Below are 22005 nucleotides of genomic sequence, written 5' to 3'. Positions count from 1 at the left end.
AGACCCACCAATCATCGCATCTGTAGTTGAATGCTTTAGAATCCAACATGGCGGCGACTTGTTTTGAATTCTTGAGAGGCCACTTAAATTTCTTTGAATTATAAGCAATGAATTGTAAAAATATCACGATGGAAGTATTTAAGTTGGGTATTTTTCTATTTCATATCGTGTAATGTTTTACAGGACGTCCCGAGACTTACTTTGGATTAAAACGTCACTACATTGTGGGTAACATGTTAGCTTTTGAACTGTAACGCGGTTTAAATACTGGCTAACTGTTAAAACAGAAAGAAGTTGTCTTCATGTTGAAGCTATGTTGGGCTTTCTGACAGCCAGGCGGGCTGGTCTGGATGACCCTCTGAGACTGAGACGAGCGGAATCAACGAGAAGGTGAGAGAGAAGCTCTTATAAACATAACTAGCAAGAAGAAGTCCACAGCAAGCTTTGGACTAATAAAACTATGAAATCGAAATTATACCGGTACTATATGAACATTATGTAACATAACAAGCATCTTAGTTAATACACATACATGAGGTTTTGTTTATAAATAGTTCTTAACTATTGTTAGCATCATTGCTGTATTACATACGACTCTCGAATCTGTGCCAGACTTATTATGTTTTGGAAATTCCCACAAACTGAAAAGTTATTTATTTTAACAAAAGAAAGAAACACTAACTCTAGATTTAAGCGCCTTAGTCTGGGCCATTGTTTGTTAATTCATCTCTAACGTTTTAGAGTTAGTTAACTACTTAGGTTTCAGTTTGCCTTCATACATTTTTACATTATAATATGTGTGACTCACTTAAGAAACCCAGCGATCTCTCTCTTTCCAAAGGGTCCTCGGTCTGCAGTTGAATCCGGACAGAGATGTGGACCGAATCCATGGAAATGGCATTAATACCATTGACATTGAAGCAGTTGAGGGAAGATAGTAAGTCTGAGTAACATAGTAAACAAAGCTTAATCTATCCATTTTCTTAATCACTTATTCAGTTCTTTCATACAAACTCCAGACAGAAAGACCCCCGTTCGGCCAGTGGATTTGAACCCAGACTGTGCCATTCCCATGTCCCATACAGGTTCATAAAATAATTCATTAAAATCCCCCCTTGGAATGTTAATTCTTGCAATATTGCAGTGATTGGGATGTTGCATAAAAACAACAAAAAATAAGCTCTATTGGAAAAATCATGCAGAAAAGTAAAATTTATCTGACTAAATAACTTGCTGTCCTGACACAGAGATAAATATCTTAACCATAGGCTGTGAAAGTTGTAATATTTAATTTCTACACACACTACATTGCGATCTTTCGGAGGACAACCTTCACTGCTGCTGATCCCGCTTGAGATCCACCATAAGCTGTCTCTGGACATTTTCATAAAATAGTTGAAATGCCAACTACTCACTGAGGCTTTGACCTTAAACCTTCATGTGTAAAGCAACCTTGGGTTCTCTGTAAAGGTCTGAGAGTTTATTATTATTATTATTCATATTATTATTATTGTGGGTAACTATTGAGGATCAGACCGATACGTAATATCAGATTGGTCCATCTCTACTGTATAGTTTTGAAATGCTGCAGAATCACTGTCAGTGGTTCAATGATAAGTATGTAAATAAGTAAAATTAATTTATTTTGGCGCTTTTTAAGACAAGAACCAATCCGAGAACTATAGTACTTTACAGAGGCATTACAAAAGATGGTCAAAATACAGACCAGAATAAAGTAAAAACAATACAAAAACATTACCCAAGTGCTTGATGTTTTTTTAATCTGTTTAAGACCTTTGCAGCTGTAAAAATATAGGAAATAAGTCTTAAGATCCCAAAGGGGCAATTTATTTCAGCAAGACAGATTAACATATAAAAGCAATGACAACAAAGCAAAACCCAATAAAGTAGAAGTAAAGATAACAATGTAAGTATATTTACGTCACATTAAACACTCATTTAACCCTTAGATGAAAGAACAATTATTCATAGTATTGAAACGTTCCTGCACTGTGACTTGACTGCTCTGGAAATTCATATTTTTAACAAGTAACCCCAATCTTTGTTAGTTAGTATAGTGAATATGAAGGCAGAAGTCTGGTTTCAGAGGGTGAGCCTGATGATTGAATCTATGTGTGTATATTTTACAAGGTTTGTAAGACAAAGTAAAAAAAAGTATTTCAGATGACATTTTTTCTGCTGTTCAGCATGCTGTCTGGAGGTGCAGACGGAGTAATCGTCATCTATGACCTGGAGAACTTCAGTGGGAAACTACAGTACAGCTGCAAGGCAGTCTGCACAGTAGGAAGGTAAATGTTAGCCCATTTACTAATTCCATCCACTAGAGAGTAGCATTTTATTGCGGGCTGTACACACAGTGCTGTCCCCAGCTACCTACAGCTTTTTGTTTTGGCTATAAAATATACACAGAAACTAGAAGAGATCTACCACAGTAAATCTGAAATTAAATAATCAAGATGCAATCAAAACGCAGACCTTCACCCATTAACCACTGAGAAATTACAGCTGTTGTTTAATACCTTCCCATAATTTTACGAGCTCAAATGGATTTGGATAAATTAGCGTAATCTTTTTACTAAAACGAATGAGTGTTGAATGGGTTTGAGAATAGTTTCCTTTTGTGAAGTTTTGCCAGGCTTTTACAACAGCTGTCTACAGTTGTTTTGTCTTTATCAAATAAAACGCATCTTTAATTGTGTTGAGATTAGGGGATTCACGTTGCTACTACAGAATACCACTCTTATAAATAAACTTCCAGCTTGTTTTAATAGTTTTTTGGGAACTGCGCATCTGTAACGTGAAGTATCATTGACTTAGCATTGCTGCATTTGATTAAATCTGAAAAGAAATCACATCTGTGCAATACCATTCAAAATTTTATCAATCTGCTTCTGTCTTCAATAAACACCAATACCCAGTGCTATTGGAAACCATCTATTCCCATGGATCACACTGCAGAAGTTGTTCTACGCTTCAAATGCTGGACCTACAGAACGTTCTTCTTGCATTTTGGAACAGGTTAATCTGAGTTTCATGCTCTGGTCATGAGCATGAAACTCAGGGCCATGCTCATTTGCATAATGAGCATGGCTGGCTTCACTTTCACTGAAAACTATTGAGGCTTCACAGAAAGCCTTGGAGTCAACTTCCCATCTTTTGCCTGCATAACTGATTAGGAAATAAAGACAGCCTACAGCCATCCATGATACAGGTTTTAAGCAACTTGTTTAGTTGTGTGTGTAAAAATGTCTCTAATTCTTCAGTTCAGTATTTTTATTCATCCGCTTCAGTTTAAGGTTTAAAGTCTGCATTTCAGGTTCATCTTGATTATTTTATTTCAGTTTCAGCTGTCAGAGTTAAGAGCCAAAAATGTGAAAATTGTATCAGCGTCCAAACATTTATAGAACTAACTGTACATGAGTTTTTTCTCATTTCTTACAGAAAACATCCTGCGCTATCTGGTTTTGTCAATCCCAAATCAAAAACATGACACATGGCTTTCACCCCATGTTTTATTTTTATTTTTTTTGTTCTTGTTTTTAGGTCTAGCCGCTATGTCCATAAATTTAGTGTAGAGACAGTCCAGTGGTATCCTTATGACACAGGAATGTTTGTATCCAGTTCCTTTGACAAGACCATGAAAGTCTGGGACACAGAGACATTAAAGGTAAGGCATGTCAACTACTGTATCATCTGGTAATCAAGCCACTAGGTGAAATGGAGACTGACAGCAGAGGTTAGAAAAATGATTGTTTAAGGTCAGCCAGATGAGCAAGAGGAGGTCTTGCAAGGAGTTGTGGCCTTCCCTAAGCTAAATCAGTCATGCTTTTATACATAAGGTAACAGCTGTGGACAGCGAACAGTTAAACACATCTGCCAGCTAAAGGCTCTTGTACTGGCACTGCAAAGCCAGTAGGGGTTGCAGAGAGGCTTAATGCCTAACAAGTTTATTACCTAGCTTAGTTTTGTCAGGCACACCTGCAAAATGTGTGTGAAGTGGCATGAACCAAGATAGAGATACTGGAAGCGTTACAGTGCCACCCAACATAAACTCAGTAATACCAGAGCTAAATCAACACCTCTCTGTGCAGCCTCAATAAATACTGAGTGTTGTATTAAAACTCCACAAAGGTGGGCTTTATTGTAGAGCTCACAGAGAGTGTGTTGCATTTCATTATCAAATTCTAATTTATGGCTTCTCCACCCCCACCCCCGCCTTTTGTTCTTTTCATTTTCTCTTCCCCTCGCTTTCTTATTTTCTGCTTCATGCTTTCTACCTTTCTATGCCACATTGTCCCATATGGCAGGCTCTGAACTGTGCTAGAGTTACGCTGGCACCGCAGTTGCTTTAAAAGGTCAGGGAAGGGACAGAAAAGAACCTGTCAACCTTTCACTCGGTTTAACCTGTGTGTTTCTGTCTCTCGCACAAACACACACACAGTTGCATCTATTAAATTCCTAATTGCTCATGGCTGTTTGTCCATTAGTGTGTGTTTTGCATTATTGTGGATGCATTTTTATGCAAACAGAGCTTCCTCTGTGTGTGCAGCCAGTGGTTAAGGCCACGTGGGTGCTGGCGCACACTTACAGATGGAGCACAGAGAGGCTTTTTATGTTTGCTGAAGAATTTGCATTGTAACCGCCACTGGTGCTCAGGCGATCTGCCTTCTGAGCTCTGATCTGCATTGCCCTTTTATTTTTACTTAAAGCTGGGAGCTCTTACCCTTCACAGAGTGACTTTCTAACACTGTTAAATGTTAAAACTGTGCTTGTATATTTCTATAGATTGTCACTGAGGCAAACATAAGCAAATACACACAGGTCTAAATATGGAGATTGCTGTATTTCTACCATAAGTAACATTTTTCTTTCTCTCCGTCTCCTTCTTTGATTATGCAGCCTGCTGAAGTGTTTCAGTTTGAAGGCAACGTCTACTGTCACCACCTGTCCCCAATCGCCAGGAAGCACAGTCTCATTGCAGGTGCGTGCATGATCCCAGTGAGTTTTTGCTGATCTCAGTGACACAGAGTAAACAAGCTGCACTAGCTGCTTGCATTTCTGTCATTGTGTTTTCAAACTCATTGAACAAAAATCGCAATACTTATCCTGTCACTGCTTTGTCATACTAAGCAAGGTGCTAAGTGCTTTACATGTATGAAGGGGTGGGGTTGGGGTGCATAATTCGGTCAGCAGAAGTGTTCTTGTTTCACTGAGCTGGACCAACAGGTTGTTAATACCTACTGGAGAATGTGTTCTATGTCCTTTACATAACCAGTCCCTTGACACACCTGTTTCTAGTTCAGAGATAATCACAGTGTCAATCTCTTTTATTTTCTTTGGTTCCTAAACAATTCATTCCTCGTTAGAAGTTTTACAGATTCTCGTCAAACTAGTTTTGAGTGAATCCCCTCCCCCTCCCCCAATACCTTCGGTTTTTTCTAGAAAGACACTAACACAAGGGAAACTGTTTTAAGGGAATCTGTTCCTAAACAGCAATATTTACAGTATCATACGCGTTCTCTTAGAACCTCAAATTCCTGTTTTTACCCTGATAACACACCTTTTACACATTGATAACGATAATTGGGGATTTTACATTTTAGAAGGAGTGCCCCTATTCACTATTTACATCATCCTTGTAAGTCTAATCTTTGAACTATGTCTGTGTCTCTGTGTTTCCAGTGGGCACCACAAATCCTAAAATCCAACTGTGTGACCTCAAGTCCGGTTCACGGATTCATATTCTTCAGGGTTAGTTGATCACAGTGCTTTTACTCTGTTCTTTCTGTTCTTTTCATCTACCCACGCAGAAGAAAGAAAGTAACGTATTTGCCATTGCAGGTCACAGAGCAGAGGTCCTGTCTGTGCGGTGGTCACCCAGATACGAGCATATCTTAGCCACTGCCAGGTAAGCTCTCTTTGCCATTCTTGGCTACCCTAGTTTGCCCTCAGAGCCACATCAAAGTGAAACGCCAGCTACAGGACAATCCCCTCTATGTAATTTCCCAGCAGTTCTTGTCATCTCACTTCCCAGCCATCTGGCTACATCACAACCCTGCATCAAGGATAATGGCACCAGAACACTACTAGATAGCACCGTGGCGCTCTAGCAGGCCTGCCAGTTTAGCATATGGTAGATACTGTCTCCACCTGTTTTATGCCACATTAGACCTGCTAATTAACCCACTGGGATCACTGTGCTTCTGTCCCCAAAGAGTGTAAGTGATTTTGAAAACAACTGGCACAGAGACACACACACACACACACACACACACACACACACACACACACACACACACACACACACACACACACACGTGTATGATATTCTAATATGGAGCAGCGTTTTAATTCCCTACAGAAAACTGACCTTTAAAAACAAACACTAGGGTACACAAACCAGCTCGTCTGTAGTGCATCAGCCTCAGCTTGTATCCTGTTAATGGAATATTTAAACACAAATCATGTTTTTGTTAAGTACCTGAATTTTTAGGGAGCATAGAAAGTAAACAAGTCATTTCCCTGGTTTTCCTTCTTAAGTGCAGACAGCAAGGTGAAAGTATGGGATGTGCGCCGTGCTTCAGGTAGTCTCTTCACTCTGGACCAACACAATGGAGACAAGTCGAAAGCCTCCTCTGAGGCAGGTATTGTTGGCATTTTTCTTTTCATTAAATTTTTTGTCTCATTTTTCCTGAGTGGAGCTGACTTCAAGGAGATCTTGTTGTGTTATTATGTCATTGACAGAGAAACAGTTCTAGTTCAGTACCTCAATACCCCATTTATCCATCTTTCGCCCCATAATGTAGTATTTATTGTACAGTGGTGCTGTATATACAGTTTACATGCAGTAGATAAATGGGAGCTGAGGTGTGTCCTGTCACCAAAATAGTTCAGCGGAAGTCTTTTGGATGGGAGACCTCAGAGCATCAACATGAACCAATCCGATTGCTGATGCTTTAAATTAAAAATACATTTCTAATTTATATGAACCACGACAGCTTTGTTTTCCTCTGAATTGTCATGTCTAATGACTTCCAAGATATTCAGGGTAGTGCTGAGTTTGGCTCACTTGGGAAAAGGTCAACATTCTGCATAAATGGTATCTGTTTTTCCTGTTTGAAGTGCCTTTGCATTCAAACCAGGGGGTCAGAAGTTCAGAGAACAGCCGATTACAATTAAACCAGTTTTTCTGGGAGACATATGGTTTTGATGGACACTAAAAACTTATCATTGATGGATTGTCACTGTATAAGACAAATATTTCTTAAAGTCTTTAGGTGACAAATACACTGCTACCATATCTAATCTGTCTTTAACCAGTAAACACCGCCCATAACGGCAGAGTGAATGGCCTGTGCTTCACTGGTGATGGCCTCTACCTGCTCACTACTGGAACCGATGACCGTATGAGGCTATGGAATAGTGCCACCGGGGAGAATACACTGGTAAGGTGTATGAAGGCTTTGTCCTCACAGCCTGTGTAAAAAAGCACTTCATGTAATGTTGTTACAACAAACCAGTTTGTCTTTTGCTGAACAGAGGCTCAGTCATAATCTAGTCAGGACTATCCTACAACTATATCCTTCCAACCAGTTCCTTAAGGGCTTATCCAGTTTATGGCCATGAAGGGGCCTGAGGCCTGTCCCAGCTTAGCAACATAGTGAGACAGACATTCATGTACTTGCACATCCAGACCAATTTAGCATGTTTTTGAACTGTGGGAAGAAGCTCAAGTACCTGTAGAGAACACACACAGCAAACACAGAGGCTCAAACTGGTCAGTAGATTTGAACCCAGATCCTTCCTGCAGACAGTGACTGCACCACCGTGCTGCCCTGCAGTTCTTTGATGACGCTGATATCAACTGAGCTGTTGAAATTGCAGCTGAGCTTGATAGAAGTAATACTATGCTCAGTTTTAGCTACAAAAGGCCGCATACATGAAGCCTGAAATCCTATCAGTGAGCTAAATAACACAACAAATAGTATATCTGCAGGCTGGGTGCTGATTATCTGATTATATGTTATATCAGTATAATACTGATAAGAATAGGTGTGAGAATTGATGAAATCAATATTGATGACTATTACAAGTGTTCTTGGTTCTTGGCCAGTTGTAGTTACACCATTTAAACAGTTAGAAACATGAAAGGAGTTAACAGATTTTTAGAATTTCAATCCTAGAAGGGTGTGAGTTAGGTTACTATGGTGCCTTCTCTTCAGGGCTTGAACTACCTGAGCAAGAATGCTGCTACACAGGCTTTATAACAGACGCACTTCACAGGCTTTCTTAGTGTACGTTATCCCGGTGAGACTCAGACTTAGTTTTACTAAAATTCAGATTCGTAGATGCTTCAATGCTTAAATTCTAAAAAGAATATTGCCGAAGCATCAAAATACAATATAGTGAAACCCAGGCAAACAAACAGATTAAACATTTTCTTATTGTAAGTATTATAAATGTTCGTTTTTTATAAGCTACTAAAATTCACATAATGTACTTCTGAAAAAAATCTGTTTTTGAATAATTTGCCTTTTTTGTTCTGTTTTACCCAAAATAATTGATCTGCCAGGAACAATGAACTTGTGCCATCAGATTTTTAAACAGGTAAAACAAGTTGACAATCCCTAACTGGTTACCAACGATCAGAAAATGTTAGTGGTTGTAAAAACCAGGTTTACGTGTTAGATCTCACAGCCTCAAAGATTGAATATTCGACTTTTGCTTTTAGTTTTGCCCAGAAGTTAGAGAAATCAGAGCAAAGAAATAGCATAAAATAAAAAAGGCGGATTGTTTTTTGTTTTGTTTTTTTCTTTTCTTTTTTTTTTTTTTGTCTAGACTGAGATAACATGGATACCAGAAAATTGGGTACTTAACAAAAGTGTGCTTCCATGCAAAACTTGTGTTGCACATGAGTGACATGTGAAAGGAATGCAGGGCTCGCAAAAGGTTTTTCCAGTCGGGCTACCAAAATCTATCTCAGCCCTGCCCATCGGGCTATCATAGGAAAATATATGTCAATGCTTTTGCATTCTTTCGAAAATGTAGCTGAGTAATTATGTCATTGGCATCGATGAGCCACTGTCAATATGTGACATATTGAAATCGCGTTTGAATTTCCGCTTGTTTTTTGCTTTCACTTTGCGATTGCGCGAACTGTGTGTAGAGAGCGGCAGCACTGATTGGTGAGTGATGATTACTTGCACACCAATTCCTCTGACATCGTCTTATCACTCATTAGCTTACTATTCAAACATGACAAGTGAAATCTCCCACAGCAAGCTTAAACATGTGAGAGGTTGATTGCGCAGAGAATCGCTGAGCGTTATGCGAGTGCGTGTGTAAAAGCAGCAGGATTTAAGCCGGTATTTTAGTTCTGCTCAGCCAAATAAGACAGGGTGAAGAAGGGACAGCCAAAGAAAAGCTTACCACAAAACGGAAAAGTTATGACAAATCAGACTATGAGGCAAAAAAAAGCGTAGCTTTTTTGGTTTCATGGACAAAAGAATTTCTGTGGCTGGAATATGACGAACTAAATAACATGATGTTCTGCCAGGTGTGTTGTGAGTTTCATTCAATTTCTGAGTCGACAAGCGCCTTTGTTACTGGGACCAGTAATTTTAAGAAAGACCCCATCAGAACCCATGAGAAATGCAAGGAATGCATTATTTCCCAGTCTGCAATATCTTTCCCAGAACAAACAGCAATTGCAAAAAACATACTAAAAATGAACCAAGCACGAGAAGAAGTCCTGAAAAAGCTGTTTAGAACAGCGTACTATGTTGCAAAGAGTGAACTACCTTTGGCAAAATTTAGCAGTCTTTGCAAACTTCAAAAAGCAAATGTCCTAGATCTTGGTTCCACTTACCAGTGACTCCAGTGGAAATGTCAGATTCAGGATCTGACACAGACTGATTCATGTTCTACACAGTTCTTACAAGTTCATAGAAATTTCTGTTCAATGAGAACCAAGTATTTGAGTTGATGATTGGAATCTTTATACAGTTGTTGTGATTTGTATTTTAAAATTTTTTTGATTAATTTTTGTTTCCGTTACAATATTAAACATTAAAGCATAATATTGTAACGGAAACAAAACATAAAAAAATTGCTCCCTTTTTTATTCGGGCTACTTAAATTTATTTTGGGCTACCAAAAACTGTAGAGTGCCGGCCCGAAGGGCTTCCAGGGATTTAGAAATTTTGCGAGCCTTGGAAGGTGTTACCTCATTCGGCCTGTTTCACAGATGCATAGGAAAAATACAAGTTATTCTCTGCCTTCAAGTTCACATAGCTGCCCTATTTAAAGTTCTGTTTGTCTTCATTTTGGAAACTCTACCAAGTCTTGAAAAATAGTGACACACTTAAAAAAAAAAAAAATCTAGCATCTTTTGCAAGAACAAGGATATCAAACAAAAACAGTGTCAAATAATTGAAATAAAATGCGATCAGTTATAAAAGCCTCACGATATGAGTGAGTTTTATACTGATAAATGAAATAGTTAAATAATTTAGACCAAAAAGCAATACAGAAGAGTCTGCTGGAAATGCCATGATATATAAAGCCTTTAAAGGAATTGTGTCCAAGTTTTATGTCCACAGTTAAGCTTTAGAAGCCTTTAAATATTAGTGTCTTTTAATGGGCTCTTTGGATAATCTTATTTTCATTTTCATGAATTAATTGAAGTTTTTTTTTGTCAAATGAAAGTGCAGAAAATTTCTAATCTTCCAGAATGTTTTGCAACATCTTGGCATTCGATTAAAAATGGCTTAATCCTTATGCAGAAAATGCCTGAGGTTTATGTTTGGACTTTTTATTCGGATGTCATCTGAACCGTGTGCCCCTTCACTCGTTATCCCTCAGGTAAATTATGGGAAGGTCTGCAACGAGAGTCGGAAAAGGCTACAGTTCACAGTGTCACGTGGCTGCAGCCCAGAGTTTGTGTTTGTGCCATGCGGCAGCTCTGTTGCAGTGTACACCCTTCACACGGGAGAGCTGGTCACCATGCTTAGGGGTCACTATAACAGTGTGGACTGTTGTGAGTTCCACCCAGACTACCAGGTGAGTCCATCTGATTTATCACCTCACAGTCAAGAGTGGTTTGTCCCCCGCATGCTTACAGTAACCCTGCTGGATTCTCTCTGTTCCTCATCTTTTTGTTTTATTTCATCAGCTCTGCAGTAGTACCTGTAAGTAATCTGCAGTCACCATGGTACTCTCAAATGAGTTACTTCCTGCGGATAGATAACAGGGTAGAGTCAATACTGACTTCCATAAATGCAAATGCAGGTGCTTCTTATGTGAAACTCAGGTTTGTGCTCATAGCCTCTTTACCATGTGTGAAAATTAATGCCATCACATTTATCTCTGCTTTATCAGATCTAGGAGCAAAACAGTGCAGTCTGTCTTACTGTTGTTTTGCTGTTGCCTTGTAAAACGCTCTGCTTGTGTTGACAGAATTGGAAGCAGTTAGTTCCATGTGACATTTGTGCTTTATCACAGCCATTTCGACTAAATAAATTCTTGACTCTTTAGTCGTCAGTGCTACCAGATATGTTGCAAAAGCTTTTTCTTTCATTTGTGCCTCAATGAATTACCTAATCGAGGCAATGAGTGAATGAGTCATGTTAAAATCTGTGTATATGGACATATGTGCTAACCGACAGGCAACAGGTGATTCAGGATTACTTCACAGGTGTCACAAGTCCAAAATGTGATAGAATCATCGACTGTATATACAGAAAAATTATGCATCTTAAAAAGTGAACCCATTACTTTTTTCTTAAGGCAAGCAGGAAGTGACACCGCTGGTTGCCAGAAGAAAACAACCATACTCCTATCTTGCAGTGGTGGTGCAGTTGTTCTCTCCTCTCTTTACAGTGCTATTAAAGCAGTGTACACTCTAGTGTAGGCCTATGTTGTGACTGACGAGTCACTTCCTTGTTAGCATGCAACGTTGTCGCTTTCTCAGATAAATTCACTCTCCCACTCAAGTCAAAATGGGACTTCATAATCAATGGGTGAAGTCATGGTGGCTATTGTCATCTTTTCTGTACACTGTGCCTGAGACGAAACATGTAAATGGGAGAATAAATGTACAGTTATTGATTATATGATACGTTTCAATATAATATTGATAAGAATAGGTGTAATATGTGTCAAAGTTCATGCAGGCTCATCAAACTTGGACAATGGAAGACTTGAAAATGCTGTCTGTACTAATGACTTCTTTGTGATATTTGGATTGTAGGATCACAACTTGGTTTAACAACATGAAAGCGTGGATGCAATAATCTAGAGCTACTGGTTTCCCTGCCTATTCTTTGTGATTCCAGTAACTATATTCTATTTTTATTAAATAAGTATTAATTGCAAGATTATTCTTCAGATAGGTTGTATTCATTTTATTTTAAGAGTAATATTTTAGTGAAAACAGTGCTTGTTTTCATTCAAGATGGTGTTTTTTTGTTTAGTACTTCAGTTATGTATTTCTACTCCAGTGTTCCTTAATTAATTTAAATCCTAGTTATGTTTATTTAGCCAGTCCTTTGTGCTGAGAAACAGCCTATTATGTATCGGCACAAATGGAGAAGGCCGTCTAACCCGTGCACTCCTTATTAGGAGTTGCTGCATCCGGTGACATCGATTTTCTGTGTTTGACAGTTATAAGAATGCAGTTTGGCAGCTTGTCACTCTGAAGAGTCACAGGAAGGGACACCTTGTTCTGAAAACGTTTTATGCTTCCTGTATGATATAATGACCCGCAGTCATTAAACTGTCCCCTGTGACATCACCTGTTGTACATGGACAGTTTTAAGTGTGTTCATTACTTTGCTTTTGGTACCAGTTATGCTTGTTGACACTGGTTTTCTCCCCGCACTGATGTTATTGGAAGTACTTTGAGGTTTGCTGAAAAGGTCGATGTGTACATTATTGTCCCTGTTGTTTGTGCTGTATGTAGGAGGTGTACAGTGGAGGTAAAGACTGTAACATTCTAGCATGGGTCCCTGTCCTCCGTCCCTCAGATGTGGAGGAAGACTCAGACCATGAAGTAAAGGTAAAGGTCATAACAACAGGAAACAATAGTAGATGGAAGAATCTGAAAAATTGTGGAATCCAAATGCTGTTGAACTTTGCTTCCACCACTGAAAAAAAATAAAACAATATAATTATAATAACAACAATAATAACTGCTATGCATGAGTCAAAATTTTTTAGTGTTTCAAAATTTCAGTTTAGATATTCCAGAGTTTCAACTTTGAGACAAAAGTTGAAATTTTGACATAACAACCCAAAATATTTGGAGATAATTCAAAATTTTGTCGTGGCTCTACCTGCCTTGTTTTTCAGTGGTGAAGAAGAGCTTCCATAAAGTGCCCTTGATGATATAACAGATTTGATCTTTCTTCTTTTTGCTTTTGTAGGGTTGTTTTTTGTACAGAAAGGCCATGAATGTTACATCATCATACCCAGTGCAAACAATAATGATTATAGTCTGCAAACCTCTTTTAATCTTCATATATATAAATATATATGTTTTTAAGCTAATCTTCAATAATTGTGGTCATTTACTATAAATGAACGTCCTCTGATTTGGACCTTTCTGGATTTTTTGTTTTTCCTTCCAGAAACGAGATCATAGATAAGCACGTGTCATCTGAAGAATTTAACTTATGAAACCTCAGTGTTATCTTCATGTTAATAAATAATGTTTACATAGTTGTCTATCACACTTGATGGGAACTGCAGATACTTGTATTTTTTCTTAGTTATATAATCATACATGTGACACGTGCATATATATTATGTACTTTTCACAGAAGTGAGCTTTCTTTATTGTGCAAACTGAGTTAAATGTTTTGGTCTCTCACAGGGTGCTGCTGGCCAGTCTTCGGTGAACCCTGCCTTTCAGGATGCGTGGAGCAGTGATGAAGACTAACGCTGGATTTGTTTTGAGCATGTGGACAACATTTAATGTCTGATTATTCACAATTACTGTAAAACAAATGCTCCAAAAGCCTTAAAACTTAAACGTGTTAACAACGGTATGACTTTGTAAATGTTTTTGTACGTTTGATAAATCATTGTTACTTTTTTTATTTTTTATTTAAACATGTAAAACCAAAATGGTCCTTAATTAGTATTTTCAGTAAGTCTCTTTTAGTCTTAGGCAGTATCTGCTATTGTTAAAGGAAGCTGAATAAATACTTACTGTCACAATGCTGATACTACATTTACATTATTGAAATGAAACCTTTACCTAGACATCTGCAGGCCATTTAAAAAGGTGTGGTTTCAGTCTACACCTGATTTTTAAAAGACTTTACCCATATTGCTTACATGGGAGTAACCAGGTGGCATTCAAAAACACAGATTGTCCTGTTGTCATTACTAAAAAAATTTGCATTTGTTGTGCCGTCAGGGCTTAGTAAAGAAGCGATGGCGAAACCTTTGTTGGACACACCCCCTACAAGTTTTACACATTGGTTTTATTGACATATAAACATTTAAGACATCACTGTCATAAACATTAGGGATAATTGTCCGTCTGCTTTATTAAAATCAGAGGAAATGCCACTGTTATTGTGATTATAGTGGAAAATTACAATTTAGCAGTTTTCCAACTGAAACAAATGATTAATTACGTGTCAAGATAGACATGTATCATTGTTAAAAAATGTCACGTCGCTTCGGATGAGCCATTGCTCAAGAATTAAACTGGGTCCAGTTGAACCACAACTGCTCCAATCAGCGAGCGCGGGGGGCGTGGCGTGAGGCAGAACCCCGCCTCCGGCTCGCCGGCATAAGGGAGCGAGCAGCGCGTGCGCTGTTAGCGAGTGACAGGAGAGCGAAGCGTACACCTGTAGGAGGGCTGCAGGTGGAAACGGGAATTTGGATAGCAACGATTCGGCGGTTGAAGGGGGATTGTCGTTGAGTTTCAGCTGCCGTGGCGCTGAGGGCTGGTGAGTTTTCTTTCTAATGGGGGTAAAAATACAAAGACGGGAAGGATGTAAAAACACCGGCGCAACGACCATAAACCTGCCCGTGATTACTGAAACATTTCTGGTCACCGTGACACGCATGATGGCTGCTTTTGTTTTCTGAAAAAAGACGAAAAAACCTAAACTTTCCACCTGGATACTGTAAATCTTCAGCTTATAGATATAGAATGTTAAGTATAGGCCATACATTGATGAACGTTTTTATACAGCACATTTTAAACTTGCTGTGATGCTTAAAACGAAGTGGCTGTCTACTAAGTTCATCTTAAGTTTTTGTTTGTTTTTTCTTAATTGACAACTAAATCCCAGTCTGGGTTTAGTACTGTCGCTCACTCTGTGGCACATAATATGAATATTAAATATTTTATTTCGTGGTCTATAAAAAGCTAATAATTGAGGGTGGTAGCCACCTCTCACCTGAAAGTACATTTCTGTCTTAGTAACCTGCGGAAGTTGACGTTGCACAAATGAGGAGCCACGCCATGGGAGTAGCAGCTTTCACATCTTCATCTCTGACTATAACGTTAATTGGCGTGTCAAGGCTTGCCGTGTCTTGATTAGTGAGGAGAATCCAGACGGCCATGCCTTTTATCACTTTAGCCAGTTAGGCTCCTGTGTCACACAGGTAGACACACCTCGAAAACCTGTCATGTAGGGTTAGGTTCCACAGCAGACGAGGGATGATGTGTTTTACGTGTTGCTTTCGCAAATGTATTGCTCTTTCTTCACAAACTACAACAATACTGTAGGCTAACCTGTTGGTTTGTGCTCTACAGTTGCTTCACTTCTGCTTTGTCTGCATGACAGATTGAGCATTTCCCTTTGGCAAACTTTATATAGTATCACAGAGGTTAAAACCTGTCTGATCACTCACTGCTTACCTTCACTTGGTTCAGCACTAGTCCTGAATCCATTGTATAGATGGGGTGTTTTCACTCATCAGGAACAGTTTTTAAATAAGGTTCAGTGTCATAAAAGCAACAGCGCCCAGTATCTGCATGTAGATTACTGTCAACAAAGCCTACTAAGAGTCTGTGTGACGTGGACTATGTTGAAGTTGGGTTTTGATTCATTACTGAATGAATTCTGGTCACACAGTGGCTTGTTTTTTGACAAGAGAGAGAGGGGCTGCTACTCATTGTACTCCCATCACACTCTCGCTTTGTCTGCCTCAGAAGGGCAGCCAAGAATAGCTGAGTGGCCTTTTTCTTTTTTCTTTTTCTTTCCTCCCTCAAACAGTCCAGTCTTTGAGACTTTGTAGTTGACTGTAGTTCAGTGTGCCCTAACCCGAACTGTAACGGCAACATGGTTCATGATTTTTGATTTTGAACATGCGTTAAAGTTTCATCCTGCGATAATGCATCTTGAGGAATTTGTCTCAGTGAGCAGTCCTGTTGCACTTGTTTTTCCTTCTCCCTCCCCCTAGACAAACCGTTCCAGTTCCTCCTCTGTGCTTTTTGTATAAAACATTCAAGAGGTAGTAACAATTGCCACCATTAATGGCTCTTTCTTTTTTTTTTTTTTTTAATTAAAAAAATATCTGTTTTACAATTATTTTATTATTTTTGTTTAGTAAAGTCTTCATACATATTCAAAAGCCCCTACATACATGGGTTGAAGTTGCTAGATACAAATATCATCGAGCCTGCTTCTGTGCTCTGCTTTTCATCCAAATACCACTGAACTTGTAGTCTAAACTGACACTGTGACCTTTGCCTCTGCTCCTTCTAGGTGAAGTACAAGCAGCTTGTCTGAAAATGGAGTTTGGAAGCATAAAGTCCACTGTTGGGCTGATTTATGATGAGTTCATGCAAAATGCAGGTGAGTCTTTGCCCAAAACTAACTCTGTGCTATCACTTTTGGTTTTCTGTCTGCATATTTTTTTCAAACCCCTCTACATGTTTTTTTTGCAGATACACGGACGGAGAATTGGCTGCTCATGTCGTCTCCTATCCCCCAAACCATCATCATCACAGCATACATTTACTTTGTGACATCACTGGGGCCTCGAATCATGGAGAATCGCAAAGCCTTTGACCTCAAAGGAGTTCTTGTAGTCTACAATTTCAGCGTGGTGGCCCTGTCACTCTACATGTGCTATGAGGTGAGTCCACATACTATTTTTTTTTTTTTTTTTTTTTTTTTTTTTTTTCATTACCTCAGTTGGTGCTGACGGGTATTTTAAAAGTGAAATCCTTTCCTGGAAGGTTTTGCACTCCATACCGTACAGGGAGTGAACGTCTTGCATTGTTTCAAATTGCTATGACACATGCCCTCTTGTGAAATACACTTTTTTTTTTTTTTTTTTTTTTTTTTTCTTCTCCCCTTCATGGACTGGTTATTTGAGGTTAAACCAGATCAGCAGGTGTCATTTCCTTATTAAAATGCTTTGTATTCAGCAAATGCTTCTCTGGTCCCACATAACTTTGGTTTCACTGCTTTCCAATGAGCCATGAATGAACCTGAGTGACAGAATTTATTTTTACACCAGAGATTGGATATATTCAGGTAAACTTGAAGGAAAACATTACAGCATTGGGTTGATGGAGGACAACCTCTAATTTGTAAATTACTTGCACTGAATGTTCAGCCACAGACGCGCTGCTGTTTGTTCATGTCTGTTTGGAAAGCTGTGATTTGCAGCTAGATTTAATTGTAGACATGTGGTGTGCCGTTTGGGTGGAGCAGGTGATGCAAGTCAAGAAATTAACCTGCAGACATGCGATTCAGCAGCATGATTTCAGTTACAGTGAAGGTGAAAAGGAAGTAAGAAGAGATGAGAAATAAGTGGATGAAATGGTTTGGCAGAATTAGAAATTCAAACTGCATGTCCTGGAATAGGGTTTGGTTTGGCTGGTGTACACTAGCAGAACTGCTTTTGTTTCTATTTGTATGAAAAATCTGTTTTTAAATGAAAAGGTGGTGGAAAGTGAATGACGTGAGAAGCTGATACATGGAACTTTCCTGCTTGTCTTGTTTGTTCATGTAACCGAAACTTCCACCATTTGTGTCATAGTTTGTGATGTCAGGATGGGGAACCGGATATTCCTTCCGCTGCGACTTGGTGGACTACTCTGACTCGCCACAAGGCCTGAGGGTAAGTCACTATTAAGTTCAGATGAGCTGATTACAAACGAGTAGTTCAAGGTTTTGACGTATGTGGGTCTGGCGCTAAAGTTTTCTCACTTCTCCTCCAGATGGCAGCAACGTGCTGGCTTTACTACTTCTCAAAGTTCATTGAGATGTTAGACACAGTAAGTGGGGGGGGAAAGTTGCATACCTATGTCTTTGTAATATCCACCCAGGCCTCACCCAGTTTATTTTAAAGCACTGCGTCTCTTTTCAGATTTTCTTTGTGCTGAGGAAAAAGAACAGCCAGGTGACTTTCCTTCATGTCTACCATCACTCCATCATGCCATTCACCTGGTGGTTTGGTGTCCGCTTTTCTGCAGGTAAAAACCACCACCTCCTCTTCTTCGATGTACAAGCAACCTTCATTCATGACAGTATATGAACTCCTTGACATTTTCTTTCGCAATGCCTCATCCACTCCCTGTTACAGGTGGACTGGGAACATTCCACGCCCTGCTAAATTGTGTCGTTCACGTGATCATGTACACATACTATGGGCTGACTGCCATGGGACCCAAATACCAGAAGTACCTGTGGTGGAAGAAGTACCTCACAACCATCCAGCTGGTATGTCAAATGGCTTTTTATATTTATTTTTGCTCTTCTTTACAAAGACCTGGGTTAAACTTTGGCACTAGAAGTCAACCACTATATTCTTTATTTGCTTTGTAGATTCAGTTTGTTATGGTGACCAGCCACATCTCCCAGTATTTCTTCATAAAGGACTGCCCATACCAGTTCCCAATCTTCGTCTACATCATCGGCCTGTACGGGCTGATTTTCTTGTTTCTCTTCCTCAACTTCTGGTACCATGCCTACACCAAGGGCAAGAGACTGCCAAAGGTCCTTCAGGCTCAGACATGGTCGCACCACACCAACGGCGTCATGAATGGAAATGCCAATCATGACAAGGATGAGTGACGCAGCAGCTTCTCAGGGGTTTGGGGTTGAGTAAAATAAGGAAACTACTGTGGTAGTCTGAGATGCAAACCCAGTTCGTCTGGACTTTATATATATTTTTTGATAACTCCTTTACTTACAAACTGCAAAAGACAATCTTTAAATTATAAGCGAAACTATATTTAAGGTTACTGAACCAAACCAAAAGGTTTAGCTTTTCTGATTTCTACTTAAGGTAAGGCCAAAGTTCTCCCACAGATGTCGACACTTAAGAAATTAATAAAATAAAGTCTTAGAAACTGACCACCTGCTCTACAGGGCTCTTCCAGTGAGAGCCTGAGCTGTACAGGAATACTGGCTTCCTCACAAAGCTTCTAAAACAGATCTTTTTTTACCCTTTTTATTCAGATTTGATCTTACTTCTCAATATACTTTTTTTATTATTATTTAAAGACTGTGCACTGAAATCAAGGGTTGTTTATTTCACTCTACCTAAAAGAACGACTGTTTAGAAGCCACGCGTCCTGTTTTTCAGGTCTTTGTTCAAAGGGCTACAAGCAAGCACAACCGGGTTTAGGTGTTTGAGAGCGCACGTCCACTCCTTTGCTGCTTGATTCACAGCTGCTGCTCGTGGTGTAGACATTCATTGAAAATGCAGTCTTTAAACGGCATCAGTTTTCACTTCTGACTTGAGTCTCCTATGAACCGTTGCTGTGACACATGCCGGGGAGGGCAGACTAAGTTCTTGTAGGATCCAGAGCAGAGCTCTAGTGAGTTTTTGCTGCTTCCTTGCAGAGACATAATGCAAAAATTAAGACTATTACAAGACTTGCACAATATGCACAACTTAGCCATTCAGTTGGAAGATATGAGCAGCTTTGCTTGACTGCTACGCTTCATGTGTTGAAATTCTGTTAAGCTAACGGGGTCTTCACATAGCTGGAGTTAGCTTTTTTTGGATGTAATTCTTGAATAGTTTTTGTATGTTATGATGACCTTTTAACCTTAAGTGAATATAACACTCTGCGTCTCTGGTGACTGAGGACACAGGATTGAGATTTGTGTGGAAAGATTTACACTTGTTTTTTGTTTTTGTTGTTTGTTTGTTTGTTTTGTTTTAATTCTTTTTTTCCCCATTTGCAAATGCACAACACAAAATATTTACAGATATGTAATGGCTTTTTCCCCAGACCCCGCCTTGTATTAATGGAGAAAAATGCAACAAAAAATGAAATGTTTATATTGTATTTTATATGTATTTATATAAATAAATGATGGACTTCAGAAAATGTAATCTTGCTTTCGGCCTGTTATTTCAACTCTGGATATTTGATACTTTTGACAACTTCATAGATGCAACGCCATTAACAGGCTAATGTCCCGTTTGACTGTTTCAGATGAGCGAGTTGGCCTTAATTAGGTAGATGGATGCCATCGAGACAAGACTGCATTTACAGTTATTACACATTGTTTTAAGGACAAACCCCAGTGTAGATTCTCTCCACACTGACTGTGAAATTGCTTTGACCAGATTGTAATGAGCAGTTGTCACCAGCAGGGAGTGCTGTTTAACTGACGTTGCTCATGGCCTGTTTGTTTTAATCAGAATCAGAAAGGGGTTTATTGCCAAATGTTGAGCAGGTTTACAACATTAGGAAATTGCTGCGGTGCTTCAGTGTAAACATAGTGTCATAAATAGTACTTAAATAGACATGAAAAAAAATAAAAGTAGGGATAAGAATTAAAAGTGCTATGTAGAAAGATGTGCATGAGATATATACATGAGAATAAGAATTAAGAGTGCTACGTTGAAAGATATATACATGAGTGCAGGTGGTGATCAGTGCCAAACATGTAATGATGCAGTGAACACAGCGTAGGGTCATGTGTTAGTGGTGGGAACAGTCATATGGTTATTGTTCATGTGTCCAACAGCAGAGGGGAAGAAACTGTTCTTATGGCGAGAGGTTCTGGTGCGAATGGACCGGAGCCTCCTGCCTGAGGGGAGCAGGTCAAACAGACTGTGTCCAGGGTGAGAAGGGTCAGCTGAGATCCGAGCTGCACGCCGCAATGTCCTGGAGGTGTACAGGTCCTGCAAAGATGGGAGTCTGCAGCCAATCACCTTCTCAGCAGAGCGCACAACACGCTGCAGTCTCTGTTTGTCCCTGCTAGTGGCTCCAGCGTACCACACGGTGATGGAGGAGGTGAGGATGGACTCGATGATTGCAGCGTAGAACTGCATCATCGTCCGTGTTGGCAGGTTGAATTTCTTCAGCTGCCTCAGGAAGTACATCCTCTGCTGGGCTTTCTTGATGACGGAGGTGATGGTGGGCTCCCACTTCAGGTCCTGGGTGATGGTGGTACCCAGGAAGCGGAATGAGTCCACAGAGGTGATGGGGGTGTCAGTCAGGATGATGGGGGGGAGTGGGGCTGTGTGCTTCCTGAAGTCCACAATAATCTCCACTGTCTTCTGGGCATTCAGCACCAGGTTGTTGTGGCTGCACCAAGACACCAGGCGTTCAACCTCCCTCCTGTAGGCAGACTCATCCCCGTCAGAGATGAGCCCAATGACGGTGGTGTCATCTGCGAACTTGATTAGCTTGACAGACTGGTGGGTGGAGGTGCAGCAGTTGGTGTACAGGGAGAAGAGCAGAGGAGAAAGAACACAGCCCTGAGGGGAGCCGGTGCTGATGGTCCGGGAGTCCGAGACATTCTTTCCCAGCCTCACGTGCTGCTTCCTGTCCATCAGGAAGTCAGTGATCCACCGGCAGATGGGATCAGGCACATTCATCTGGGAAAGCTTGCCTCGGAGATGGTCTGGAAGGATGGTGTTGAAGGCAGAGCTGAAGTCCACAAACAGGATCCTGGCGTAGGTTCCTGGGGAGTCCAGATGCTGCAGGATGAAGTGTAGGGCCATGTTGATGGCGTCATCTACAGACCTGTTGGCTCT

The 22005-nt window shown here is 39.8% G+C and overlaps 2 protein-coding genes across 2 annotated transcripts; both read left to right on the top strand.

Annotated features, from left to right (window-relative positions):
* The first annotated feature begins 26 nt into the window (after positions 1–26).
* ercc8 (excision repair cross-complementation group 8) lies at positions 27–14247 on the top strand. Its single transcript, XM_026187890.2, has 12 exons — positions 27–390; positions 842–937; positions 2208–2309; positions 3565–3688; positions 4921–5002; positions 5704–5772; positions 5863–5929; positions 6562–6665; positions 7342–7466; positions 10885–11082; positions 12983–13078; positions 13895–14247. Exons 1-12 carry the CDS (start codon positions 314–316, stop codon positions 13958–13960), a joined length of 1206 nt encoding a protein of 401 aa, XP_026043675.1. The 5' UTR covers positions 27–313; the 3' UTR covers positions 13961–14247.
* Positions 14248–14830: 583 nt separating this feature from the next.
* elovl7a (ELOVL fatty acid elongase 7a) lies at positions 14831–20349 on the top strand. The gene is made up of 8 exons (XM_026187891.2): positions 14831–14984; positions 16755–16844; positions 16937–17127; positions 18040–18120; positions 18221–18277; positions 18370–18475; positions 18586–18722; positions 18828–20349. Exons 2-8 carry the CDS (start codon positions 16781–16783, stop codon positions 19074–19076), a joined length of 885 nt encoding a protein of 294 aa, XP_026043676.1. The 5' UTR covers positions 14831–14984; positions 16755–16780; the 3' UTR covers positions 19077–20349.
* Positions 20350–22005: the final 1656 nt, after the last annotated feature.

The sequence above is a fragment of the Astatotilapia calliptera genome, chromosome 12, assembly GCF_964374335.1.
Source record: "Astatotilapia calliptera chromosome 12, fAstCal68.1, whole genome shotgun sequence".
Lineage (NCBI taxonomy): Eukaryota > Metazoa > Chordata > Actinopteri > Cichliformes > Cichlidae > Astatotilapia > Astatotilapia calliptera.
This window is presented reverse-complemented; position numbering and strand designations above follow the sequence as displayed.